Source organism: Chiloscyllium plagiosum, unplaced genomic scaffold (assembly GCF_037043375.1).
Source record: "Chiloscyllium plagiosum isolate Xiang-an unplaced genomic scaffold, Cpla_swu_hap1 HiC_scaffold_2, whole genome shotgun sequence".
NCBI classification, from domain to species: Eukaryota; Metazoa; Chordata; class Chondrichthyes; order Orectolobiformes; family Hemiscylliidae; genus Chiloscyllium; species Chiloscyllium plagiosum.
The window spans coordinates 20,015,595-20,029,580 of record NW_028270140.1 but is presented as its reverse complement, the minus strand read 5'-3'; the positions used below and the strand labels follow the sequence as shown (position 1 = coordinate 20,029,580).

The window sequence follows — 13,986 nt, the reverse complement described above, 5'->3', positions numbered from 1 at the left end:
TTTTGCGAACAGTTAGGAGAATGTGAGGACTGCAGATGCTGGAGATCAGTCAAAAAGTGTGGTGCTCCTCTGCACTGGGAAACAGGACGCCAACTTGCAGAACACGGTGCGGCACGGTGGCACAGTGGTTAGCACTGCTGCCTCAGAGCGCCAGAGACCCGGGTTCAATTCCTGACTCAGGCGACTGACTGTGTGGAGTTTGCACATTCTCCCCGTGTCTGCGTGGGTTTCCTCCGGGTGCTCCGGTTTCCTCCCACAGTCCAAAGATGTGCAGGTCAGGTGAATTGGCCAGGCTAAATTGCCCATAGTGTTAGGTAAGGGGTAAATGTAAGGGTATGGGTGGGTTGCGCTTCGGCGGGTCGGTGTGGACTGTAATCAACATTTCAGAGAACATCTCTGGGGGACACGCACTGAACAACCCTACCGCCCTGTGGCTGAACACTTCAACTCTCCCTCTCACTCCACCAAGAACATGCAAGTCCTGGCCTCCTCCATCGCCAAATTCTAGCCACCTTACACCTGGAGGAAGAACACCTCATATTTTGCCTTGGCACCATCCAACCACATGGGATCAATGTCGATTTCACCAGTTTCCACATCTCCCCCCAATTTATCCTCAGTCCAACCCTCCAACTCATCACCACCCTCTTGAATCGTCCTACCTGTCCATCTTCCTTCCCACCTATCGCTCCACCCTCCTCTCTGACGTATCACCATCAGCCCCCAACCTTCATTAACCTATGGCATTCCCAGCTACCTTCCCCCTACCCCCATACCCCTCACATTTATTTCTCAGCTCTCAGCCCCCATTCCTGATTAAGTGCTTATGCTGGAAACTTCGACTCTCCTGCTTCTTGGATGCTGTCTGACCGGCTGTGCTTTTCCAGCACCACAGTGTTTGACTTCTGCCAACAATTGTGGGGCATTGTTATTTGATTCTATCTGTCTGACTTTGTATGTACAGTATGAACACCAGCATAACACCTATTCATATACTATACTAATCATGTGGCAGCCAATGCATTTTTTTTATCTTCACCACGGTGGAGAAATATAATTTGTGTTCTTTTTGCATGATGGATTCTTCAAGCAGCAAACATTAGATATTACTCAATTTTTCAAGTACTTCATTATTCCAAGTTAATCTGAGGTGGATCACTTTTCAGGACTGCACGTGATGGCTTTAGACCCATTCATGAACTTCCACGCAGAACACAGAGCAATCATTTGGAGAATGTGGGTTAAAGTCTTAACGTAACAAAACCTTATTGCCCAATTGGAACAATATCCCTTTGTGTGTGCAAAGGTACAATTCAAGGAGTGACAACTTGCCCATTGCAGATGGGACATTATGCAGTCCAGGTATCTGTTTGTAGTGTTTGCCCTTCTCCAGAGGGTTACCAGTGAGAGTGTTCTGGTCTGGCCTGCAGAAGGCAGCCACTGGATTAATGCAAAAAACATCATTGAGAATCTGATTGAGAGAGGTCACAATGTGACGGTGGTTGTACAGGCAGCTACAATGTACATAAACTATTCTGAGTCTTCGCCCATAACATTTGAGGTATTTCAAGTACCGTTTAGCCGTGAAGATTACAATGATGTCCGGGGAAGGCTTCTGGAATTCTTCATTTATGAGAACCCTCACTTATCATACTTGGACAGTTACAGAAGATTATTTGCAGCGCTGGAAAATACAAAAAACATGAACTTACAGATCTGTGATGCCGTGATAAGGAATAAACAGTTGCTGCAAAGGCTGAAAGAAGTAAAGTTTAAAGTTCTGCTGACTGACCCTGTACAAAGTTGCGGCGACCTTCTGGCTGTGAAGCTAGGAATCCCTTTCATCTATTCTCTGAGACTTTCTCCAGGATTTTCAGCAGAGAGACTCTGTGGACAAATCCCAGCCCCTTGTTCCTATGTCCCTGCGGCTCTGTCAGAACTTTCGGATAAGATGATCTTCATTGAGAGGATTCAGAATGTCTTTTATTTTCTCATGTATAGTTGGATTAGCAATCAGTTGTGGTGCGATTTAGACTCCTATCACAGTGAAGTGTTGGGTGAGTTACTCTATTATTTAAATGACTTGAATCAGCAATGTGCACAGGAAATAAATCTTTTGGCTGCTAATGGATCACCATCACCAAATCCATTAATGTTAAATGTGTTGCATCTCAATTTTCTGGCTGGGCACAATCCAGAAATCAACGAGGTAAAAACAATGACTGCAGATGCTGGAAACCAGATTCTGGATCAGTGGTGCTGGAAGAGCACAGCAATTCAGGCAGCATCCGAGGACAGGCAAAATCGACGTTTCGGGCAAAAGCCCTTCATCAGGAATAAAGGCAGAGAGACTGAAGCGTGGAGAGATAAGCTAGAGGAGGGTGGGGGTGGGGATAGAGTAGCATAGAGTACAATAGGTCAGTGGGGAAGGAGATGAAGGTGATAGGTCAGGGAGGAGAGGGTGGAGTGGATAGGCACACGTATGGGCCCCAGCTATGCCTGTCTCTTTGTTGGCTATGTAGAGCAGTTGATCTTCCGTAATTACGCCGGCACCACTCCCCACCTCTTCCTCCGCTACATTGATGACTGCATTGGCGCCACCTCGTGCTCCCGCGAGGAGGTTGAGCAATTCATCAACTTCACCAACACATTCCACCCTGACCTTAAATTTACCTGGACCATCTCTGACACCTCCCTCCCCTTCCTGGACCTCTCCATCTCCATCAGTGACGACCGACTTGACACTGACATTTTCTACACACCCACCGACTTCCACAGCTACCTGGATTACACCTCTTCCCACCCTACCTCTTGCAAAAATGCCATCCCGTATTCCCAATTCCTCCGCCTCCGCCGTATCTGCTCCCAGGAGGAGCAGTTCCACCATAGAACACACCAGATGGCCTCCTTCTTTAGAGACCGCAATTTCCCTTCCCACGTGGTTAAAGATGCCCTCCAACGCATCTCGTCCACATCCCGCACCTCCACCCTCAGACCCAACCACTCCAACCCAACAAGGACAGAACGCCCCTGGTGCTCACCTTCCACCCTACCAACCTTCGCATAAACCAAATCATCTGCCGACATTTCCGCCACCTCCAAACAGACCCCACCACCAGGGATATATTTCCTTCCCCACCCCTCTCCGCCTTCCGCAAAGACCGTTCCCTCCGTGACTACCTGGTCAGGTCCACGCCCCCCTACGACCCACCCTCCCATCCTGGCACTTTCCCCTGCCACCGCAGGAACTGTAAAACCTGTGCCCACACCTCCTCCCTCACCTCCATCCAAGGCCCTAAAGGAGCCTTCCACATCCATCAAAGTTTTACCTGCACATCCACTAATATCATTTATTGTATCCGTTGCTCCCGATGCGGTCTCCTCTACATTGGGGAGACTGGGCGCCTCCTAGCAGAGCGCTTTAGGGAACATCTCCGGGACACCCGCACCAATCAACCAAATCGCCCCGTGGCTCAACATTTCAACTCCCCCTCCCACTCTGCGGAGGACATGGAGGTGCTGGGCCTCCTCCATCGCCACTCCCTCACCACCAGACACATGGAGGAAGAACGCCTCATCTTCCGCCTTGGAACACTTCAACCCCAGGGCATCAATGTGGATTTCAACAGTTTCCTCATTTCCCCTTCCCCCACCTCATCCTAGTTTCTAACCTCCAGCAACACGATCCCCTGACGTGTCCGGACTTGTCCGACCTGCCTAGCTCCTTTTCCACCTATCCACTCCACCCTCTCCTCCCTGACCTATCACCTTCATCTCCTTCCCCACTGACCTATTGTACTCTATGCTACTCTATCCCCACCCCCACCCTCCTCTAGCTTATCTCTCCACGCTTCAGGCTCTCTGCCTTTATTCCTGATGAAGGGCTTTTGCCCGAAACGTCGATTTTGCCTGTCCTCGGATGCTGCCTGAATTGCTGTGCTCTTCCAGCACCACTGATCCACAATCCAGAAATGCCCATTTCCAATCAAGTAAAATTAAAATCTCAGCTTTGATGTGGTCAAATGAGTGGAAAATGACTGATTTTACAGTTAATGCCTCTAGTTGTCATGGAGTTGCATTATTGCAGCTCCTGCCCCATATATTCACAGGGCAGTAATAAAACCCTGAGCTCACTCTGGGCCTAGGCTGTGGGAAAACTCAATCTAGCTTCCCCCGCCCCTTCGTTCCCAGATTGTAACAGCTCACTGAGATTTTTGAACAAAATTTCTCACCTCCCACCCAGGATGAGTTTTGCAAATCATCTTTAAACTCTGGACACTGCCCCTCCATGAGGAGGACAGGTCCGAGGAGGTTTGCACATTGGATGTTGATGTACTGCTGTTAACCTTAGAGCCAGAGGCGGAGAATTGTTATCGTGCAGAAGGAACGTCCCAGCGTGTCTGAACCGGCTCTCTGAGAATTTGATCTGAGTGTCTATCTCCACACCTTGCCCCATAAACCCGCACATTGTGTTCTGTTTGATCATGCGATTAAACGCTTCAGTTGAACTTCGGACTGCACTTTCAAGCAGTGCACGATTTACACACTGAGAATGTGTTTTTTTTTCTCTCCTCACAGTTTGCTTCTCTTTTGAAATACTTTACGTCTGTGCTGTCATGTGGATGAGAACATTTTAACCCTATCCTTTATTTAGCCCCTCCTGATCGTGAAAACTTCTATCCGATTGCCTCTTCACTTTCTCTTCTGCAAGGAGAGTAGAGTCAGAGAGTCATAAAGATGCACAGCACAGAATAGACTCTTCGGTCCACCTGGTCCATGCCGACCAGATATCCCAACCCAATCTAGTTCCACTTGCCAGTACCCGGCCCATATCCCTCCAAACCCTTCCTATTCATGTACCCATCCAGATACCTTTTAAATGTTGTAATTGTACCAGCTTCCACCATTTCCTCTGGCAGCTCGTTCCATGCATGCACCACCCTCTGCATGCCTCTTGTGCACTCACTCCATTACATTCAAATTATTTTGAAATTGTGGCACCCAGAACTGTACATAGAACTCCAACTAAGGTCTGACTGGTACAGATGTAAGTACGGCATGCTTTGAAACTGAGTGTACTGTGTGCTTTAGTAACTACTCTCATTACTGACCTGCCACCTTTATTGAGTTGAGATGATTTTATAGATCGGGCTAACGGCAGGTGTCTTTTCCCTGGGATAGGGGATTTTAAGATGAAGAGGCCCATTTTTAAGGTGAGAGGAGAGAGATTTAAAAAGAACTGAGGGGCAAATTATTTATATAGAGGGTGTTTCACATGTGGAATGAACTTTCTGAAGAAGTGGTGAATGTGGACACAGTTACAATATTTAAGAGACACTTGGATAAGTACATGAATAGGAAAGGTTTGCAGGGATATAGACCAAGTGCATGCAGGTAGGACTAATTTAGTTTGGGATTATGTTTGCCATGGACTGGTTGAACTGAAGGGTTTGTTTCCATGATATATAATCCTGTGGACTCTATGACTGTATACACACCCAGGAACCTTTGCCCTTACACACCTTTTAGAGTAGAACATTTAATTTTGATTAGAGTAGAGATTAGATTAGATTACTTACAGTGTGGGAATAGGCCCTTCGGCCCAACAAGTCCACACCGACCCTCCGAAGAGCAACCCACTCAGACCAATTCCCCTACATTTACCCCCTCACCTAACACTACGGGCAATTTAGCATGGCCAATTCGCCCAACCTACACATCTTTGGACTGTGGGAGGAAACCCATGCAAACATGGGGAGAATGTGCAAAATCTTCACTGACAGTTGCCCAAGGCAGGAATTGAACCCGGGTCTCTGGGACTGTGAGGCAGCAGTGCTAACCACCGTGCCGTTTTATATTTTTCTTTATGCCTAAATGTATCACCTCACACTACATTGAATTTCATTTACCACCTTTTCACCCACCCCATCAATTTGTTAATGCCCTTTTGAAGTTCTATTCTATCCCATTTTGGAAATGTTCCAACTTTTGTATCATAGAATAAAAAAATCCGTACAATGTGGAAACAGGCCATTTGGCCCAACAAGACCACACCGACTCTCCGAAGAGTATCCCATGCAGAATCATTCCCCTATACTCTATGCTTCCCCTGACTAATGCACTTAACCTACACATCCCTGAACACAATGGCCAATTCACCTAACCTGCACATTGTTGGACTGTGGGAGGAACCCAGAGGAAACCCACGTGGACATGGGGAGAATGTGCAAACTCCACACAGTCATCGAGGGTAGAATCAAACCTGGGTCCCTGGTGCTGTGAGGCAGCAGTGCTAACTACTGGGTCACCATGCAGCCCCAAATTGTTGAAATTGTCTCCTGCAAACGAAGATCTAGATCATTTATAAGTATCAGAAAAATAAGTGGTCTCGATATTGAACTCTGGGGAACTCCACCACAAACGTTCTTCTGCTCTGAAAAGTACATCCATCATTATAGTACTGTCTGTTTTCTGTTGCTCAGCTAATTTTGGGCTACTGTCCCTTTAAGTCATGAACTATAACTTTCCTCACAAGTCTTGTGTAGTACTGGATTGAAACAAACAGAAATTGCTGACGATACTCAGCAGATGTGGCTGCATTTATGGAGAGAGAAAGAGTTAACATTTCAATTCTGTGATGACTTTTTTTTTAAAGAGTCCGTATGAAGTACATCAACAACATTCCTCTTCGTTACCTCTTCAACAAATGAGGTGGAGGTGCCGTTATTGGACTGGGGTGGACAAAGTTAAAAATCACACAACACCAGGTTATAGTCCAACAGGTTTATTTAAAAATACAAGCTTTCAGAACACTACTAAGCACAGCACTCCAAAAGCTTGTCCTTTCAAATAAACCTGTTGGACTATAACCTGGTGGTTTATGACTTTTAACTCTTCAGCAAACACCAGCTAGTTAGTTAGACACCTAACAGGAACTGGCATAGAGTCAAATTCTGTCAGAACTGAAGTGAGTGGGAATACAAGGAAAAGGTGGATCTGCACAAGGGAGTTGAGACAGCAGGATAGAGGCCATCTAACTCATTAAGCATGTCCCGGTGCTTATGGATCCGACAGAACCATTCTCATTTCATTGTCTGGCAAGAAAAGGCAATAAAGCTCTCCTTAATTCAGTGACTCCCTTCATTTAATGGAGAATAATAAAGATTTCAAGAGGTCATAAGCTGGTCTAAGATGAAATTTAACAGATGAAATGGAACATTCTTTCTTGAAAAATGATTCCATGTGCCAGAAGAATGAAGGAAGCAACAGAAAATAGATGGTATTATTTTAAAAGAAGCAGCAGGATAGAGAAACCTATGAGCATCTGTACACAAAGCTCTGATGCAGACAGGATGTTTTGAGAAGAAATTAGAGTGGTGCTGGAAAAGCACAGCAGGTCAGGCAGCATCCGAGGAGCAGGAAAATCTGTGTTTCGGGCAAAACCCCTTCATCAGGAATGGACTGATGAAGGGCTTTTGCCTGAAATGTTGATTTTCCTGCTCCTCAGGTGCTGCCTGACCTGCTGTGCTTTTCCAGCACCACTCTAATCTTGACTCTAATCTCCAGCATCTGCAGTACCCACCTCCGCCAGGATGTTTTGAGAAGTCTTTCTTATTCATTCATGGGATATGGGTATCACTAGCGAGGTCAGCATTTACTGTCTATCTCAAATTGCCCCAGAGATGGTGGTAGTGAAATACCTTCTTGAGCCACTGCAGACAAGGAGTGAAAGGCCACCTGATACTATGAGAATTCAGAGGGTCTGAAGTCAATGTTGAGGGTGCCAGGATCATCACTCCTGATTATATATCACTGTATCACCATCTCTGAGTCTTTACTGCTGGTGAGACAGGACCTAGCTGTAGTGATGCTGATGACTGGAATATATTGTGTAAAGAATGATTTCATGAGAACGACTATGTCAAGCTGTTGCTTGCCAGTCTGTGAGATACCTCTACAAAGTTTGACACAAATCCCTAACATTGATAAGGTGACCTTTGGGACTGGATTGACAAGACAAGGTTTACCATTGCCTTAATCATTGCCAGATGGTCTGTAAGTTTCATTACTTTCTTTATAATTGTTTAGTACAACTGAGTGGCTTGTTAGGACCATTTCACAGGGTAGTTAGGAGTCAATTACATGGCTGTATGTCTGGTGGAGACAAGTTAAGATAGCAAATTTATTTCACTAAAGGACATCAATGAACCAGGTAGGCTTTTATGTTGATTGACATAATCTCAATTTGGCTACCTTTCAGTTCATATTCTGTTGAATTAATATTTTGCAACTTTCTATGTCCCCAGAACATTAGCCAGGGGCTCTGGATTACTAGTCCAGTGACATTATCCCTATCTTCTAAAGATTGAAGAGGCAAAATAAACCTCTGCTAAACCTTTGTAAATCAAATTGGGCCTGAGCTGGATTATTCTATTAATTTCTGGGTACCATGCCTTAGTATGGATGTAAGGGCTGTGGAGATGGTCGAGAGCAGGTATGATGCCAGAAACACAGATCTTCGGTTATTTTGAGAAGGATTGTTGTCCTTACACCAGAACAAGTCAAGAAATGATTTAATGGAGGTACTGAAAATGATGAGGACTTTTGATAGAATAAATAAGGAGTAATTATGTTTTGATTAGATTCCCTACAGTGTGGAAACAGGTCTTTTTGGCCCAACCAGTCCACACCGGCCCTCCGAAGACTAACCCACCCAGACCCATTCCCCCTAACTGATGCACCTAACTCTACAGGCAATTTAGCATGACCAATTCACCTAACCTGCACATCTTTGGACTGTGGGAAGAAACCGGAGCACCCGGAGGAAACCCACGCAGACAAGGGGAGAATGTGCAAACTCCACACAGACAGTCACCCGAGGCTGGAATTGAACCCGGGTCCCTGGCGCTGTGAGGCAGCAGTGAGCTACCGTGCCGCCCTGTTTATTAGGACTCTGATAATTGGGCAAGCATGGATTGGAGGTATTTGGAATGTATAATCTGAAAAGCTGGTGGTAGCAGGGTCAATCACAGCATTTAAATGGTAATTGAATAAATACTTGAGGAGAGAAGAACTAATGTGAGAGTAATTGGATAATCCTTTCAAAGAGACAATGGACCAAATAGTCTTCATATCCATTCCATCGTTCTGTAAAATGGAGTAACTGTTTAAACCAGTGGATCAGTGGAGGATGTGTGTGAGTATTCATTCTGATTCCTTGAGGTTGGCAAAGTAGGCAAGCATTCGTACCTCATGGACTGAAGAAGTGAGAAAAGCAAATTAGCATTAGAGAAAAAGTAAAATCTGATGCATAAGTAAATTGTTATTTGATACAATGACCTGGTTGTTGGTGGCCCACTTATTTAGTCCTGGTTGCCAACCATTTGCTTGCCACATAGACAATCCACTTTGTGGCCTCTCACCTCCACCTTTCCCCTCACCCTGAGTGATGTTACTGATTGTGGAGACCCTGGAGAAAGCTGATTGTCAATCCACCCTCTTTTGAACAATACTGGAGGACGCTGAAAATCTGATGTACAGAAAAGTAGGATGTATGGGGGTGCCTTCAATGGATAGCAATTCAATGTGAAGGATTTAGCTGAAATCACACAGAAGAATATGTGAACAATGAGAGATGCCTCCTGCTAGAGCCAGATGAAAATTAATAATTGATAGAAAAATTGCTGAATTGGGGAAACAAAATAACCTTGTTGGCCTATTAAAGGTTTCAGCTCATCCAAAACCCTGGCACTTGTATTCTGCCTAGTATGAAATTCCACTCGTCCAGTATCCTGTGTTTACTAACCGACACTGGATCCTGGTTCAACAATGCTTGAGCTTAAAATTCTCATTGCTGTTGTCAAGTACTTCCATATGTCGCTTCACTCCTCCCTATCTCTGTAAACCCCTCTGACCCTAAGCTTTCCTCCAGTCCTGATTCCTGAGCACCTCCAATTTCCTTCACCCAATCATTTAGACCATGACCTCAGCCTGTTACACGAGATCCAGCAACATTGCACTTCTCCCACCCCACACAACTTAACCTGAATATTTCCACCATTCTTTCTATGTTTACATTTTAAAACCCTTTTTATTGTGATTTTGGTCACCCGTTCAAAACTTTCCTTAATTGCCATGGTGCCCATTTTATGTGGCTGATTACCCCTTTATGAAGAGCTTGGAAAGTTAACACTACAGGCGTTATGTCAATGTATTTTTTTTTGTGGATTGTTTTATATTTGGAACCTTTAATGATGCCGTTCATCAAAGCTCTTGAGGTTTGTAGTTTGACTTGTGGGATACAGGTGCCAAGGTTTTGTATGGGGATCCCCCTTGCAGTTGCTACATGCAGCAAAGTTTCCTCCTGCAATTGAACAGATCAGGTCATGGACTGCAAACCCAATCCCTTCATTATGCATTTCCCTAGCCCCTACTTTCACTGTTACAATTAAGGGGTCCTGGGTATAATGTATCTACAGGTGTAACTCAGTTATGCACAGATTCCGAGATCTCTTGGCAGCCATTTTCCTATGCAGCCAGACTGCAGACATATGAAATAATAGCAGATGTAGGCAATTTGACTTCTCGAGCCTGCTGTACCATTCAGTAGGATGATGGCTGATGTGTTTGTGTTTCAAAAATCACATTCCCATCTGCCACAAATAACCTTTGATCCCCTTGCTTAACAAGAACCTATCTACCTCTGCATTAAAGGTATTCAAAGTCTGTGCTTCAGTTACCTTCTGAGGTAGAGAGTTCCACTTGTCACACAAACCTCAAAAGCTGGTCCAACCTATCCTCAGAAGACAACATGCTCATTACAGATATCAGTTTGGTAAACTTTATCTACAACACCTTGAACACATCACCATAAACAAGGAGACCAAAAGTGTCCGTAGTATTTAAGACGTTGTATAACCGAAAATGTAACTGAAGTTTAACATGCTTTTTTTAAACTCCGTTCAATCCCATCATAAAGGATAGCATTGCACCAGCCTTCTCAATCACTCGCTTTACCTGTATACTGTCTTAATGTGACTCATACTCTTGAGTACCTAAATCCCTCTGTACATTGGAATTCCACAGTCGTTCTCCAATCAAGTCATACTCCACATTTTGTATTCTTCTGGCCAAAGTGAACAACTCCACAATTTCCCACACTAGCCCATGTTTTAGCTCAGTTACTCAACCTGTCTATATCTGTCTACAAACTCCTATGTCTTCTTCATACACTATTTTCCTACCTATCTTTGTATTGTCAGTTAACTTAGCTATCTTGCTTTCATTCCTCTCATTTAAGTCATTGATATAAATTGTAAAATCTGAGTGTCAATCACCGAACCCTGCAGCACTGCACACATCATATTCTGGTAAAAACAATGACTGCAGATGCTGGAAACCAGATTCTGGATTAGTGGTGCTGGAAGAGCACAGCAATTCAGGCAGCATCCAAGGAGCAGTGAAATCGACGTTTGGGCAAAAGCCCTTCATCAGGAATAAATCCAGAATCCACATCATATTCTGCTAATCAGTCAAGAACTTATTTCTGCATACACTTATTTTTTTGCTAGCCAGCAAATCTTTTATCTGTGCTAATTTTTAATTGCTCATGTAATAAGATTTTATTTTCCACAAAAGCTTATGGTGTGGCGCCTTATCTAGTTTCTTCTAAAAATTGAGTACAATATGTGTACAAACTTCTCAGTATCCACAGAACATGTTACTCAATCAAGGAACTTCAATAACTTGTATAAGTATGATGTCTCTTTCATATGACATTCTTGGCTTGAGCTGTTTGTGTCACCGTAATCTTACTAGACCATAGGAGGTGCTCTTATTAGAGACAAGCAACTGATGGTGGTTTAACCTGAGGGTCACTAGACCTCAGACAAGGGAAGAGGTTGAGAAGCAGAGTCATTCATGGAAACCTCAAACCAGTGATGGGAATTGAACCCATACTGGTGGCATCACACTGCTCTGCAAGCCAATAATTCAGCTAACTGAGCTAAACCGATTCCCTCTTGGCTTGAAAGCTTATTTTAAAGTAAGGAATGCTTGCCTATCACCTTTAATCGGTTATACTTGTTAGCCCCTTGAACAATTTTTAATAAAGTCAAAAAAAAATCTCAAGATGTATGACAATCAAGTAGTCACAATATCAAATTCAGAAGAAACTTCATTAATTAGAATTTGGGACTAATCTTCCTACAATTTGTCCTTTATGTTCTTTTAATTGTGTGACACTTAGTTTGATCTTTTTCATTTTCACCCATTGTCACACATATTTTAACTTCAGATATGAATTCTTGATGATCCCAGTTGCCAGGCTTAGTTTGGAAAATACAACCAATTTCACAATGTATGTTTAATCATATTTTATGATCTCAGCTGATGTTATTACTGAGGAACTCAGATCACAGACTGAAATCTGGCTTGTTGGATCAATTTGTTTTTTTTTGGTTTCAACAGTGATCTCTCACTGAATCATAACCATGTAATGTCGTATTTTTGGGGTTAACAATAAAACAGGAGTTTATGATGTAAAGGAAGAAGATAAAATATATAATAAACTAATCTATCTGCAGGTAATAAATATTTAGAAATTTAAAGTATAATGTAAAAGTATAGACCTGGATTTTCTGTCTGCCAGATAGTATTAATCCAGCATAGATCAGAAGTAGATATAGGGTCCCTGTAGAATTCATATTCAGGCACACTCTGAAGCATCTGAACCCCTTTCCAATTGGAACTGTATCCACCTGGCACCTAACCCTGTATTCAGTTGACACCCTACCTTCTTGGCACCCTATCTCCTACCCTATCTTCAAGCTCTTCTAAGGTTTTGTGCATGTTGTTTAGCATCAGCACGTCAATTCCAGCATTGAATTTTGGGTCAAGAAGTCATTACCATGCAGCAGAATTGGAGGCCTGTGTAGCTGGTAGGAAAATTAGAGGGACAGCAACCTCCTACCCATATGGCAAAGTTGAAAGTTCCTCTGGGCAATTCCTCTACATCCATCACCCTTTGAAAGTTGCCATTTAGATTAGTTGGCATCAAAGAAAATTGTTACTCAGGAAAAGTTGGACTATTCAATATGTAGCCAAGCTTCAGAACTGCTACTAAACTCACATGCACCCAACTACACTTCCACCAGATCACTTACACTCCCTCCCCAGGGACCAGCCAACTCTTACCCACAGAGACTCAACTATGCACTGTGCTCCGCACTGCTCCAACTCCTGGGATTCATCCCCACGTCGAAGACTATCTGTCGCCATTGAATTTGAGAATCATAGCATCGTAAAGTCCCTACAGAGTAGAAGTACGGCATTCAGCTACTCTGGAACAAACCTCGTCTTTCCCCTTGCCAAAGTCAGACCCAATGCCCCCCAGTCCCATTCCTGACCCCCAGCACTCCATTAAAGTTGCGATGATCTGATCCACCTAAACCTTTCACCCTCAGTATACAAAACATTTTTTGTCAAGCTGAGCTAATGTTGCCAACTGTTTCTGTTCTTTCCCCCAAACATCCTGCTCACCCATTCTAGATTCAAGAGTGGTATTCTGTTGTTACACACATGATGCAATGCCGGATACTTGAATCTATTTCTCTTGGTTCACAGAGTTATCTTCTGATGGCACATCTGAGCTTCTCCTTCATATCCTCCACAACAAAGCGGACAGCAACAGTAGCAGTCTGGTATCCTCCAGTTAGATGGTTCTGGTTTGTAATCAAAATGGTCCACAACAGCCTCTTTAATTACATCTCATTTGGGTGCAGAGTTCTTTGTGTTTGGAAAAGGTGTTGTTGCTGCCATAGGATGGAGGGGCACAGCTTTGTGTGGCTGGAAAGATACAATAAGTGTTTCAAAGTGCCACCTAGGGGTCACAAGTCAGCTGAGTTACCGAGAGGGGATTGTAACTGATCTTAGATGTGATCATACATTTGGGGAAATCATTGATTTCCTTAACTGGGAAATTAACCA

General features: G+C 43.9%; 1 protein-coding gene across 3 annotated transcripts in view; it reads left to right on the top strand.

Annotated features, from left to right (window-relative positions):
• Positions 1-13,986, top strand: part of LOC122565115 (UDP-glucuronosyltransferase 2A1) — a 112,695-nt gene that overhangs the window by 37,065 nt on the left and 61,644 nt on the right. Inside the window, exon 1 of one of the 3 annotated variants that reach the window (XM_043720785.2) lies at positions 1,337-2,057. The exons of the other annotated variants lie outside the window; for them this stretch is intronic. Coding sequence (XP_043576720.2) covers positions 1,352-2,057 — 706 coding nt within the window. The 5' untranslated portion in view covers positions 1,337-1,351. Of the gene's footprint in view, positions 1-1,336; positions 2,058-13,986 lie in introns of those variants that run through there. 3 annotated transcript variants of the gene reach the window in all.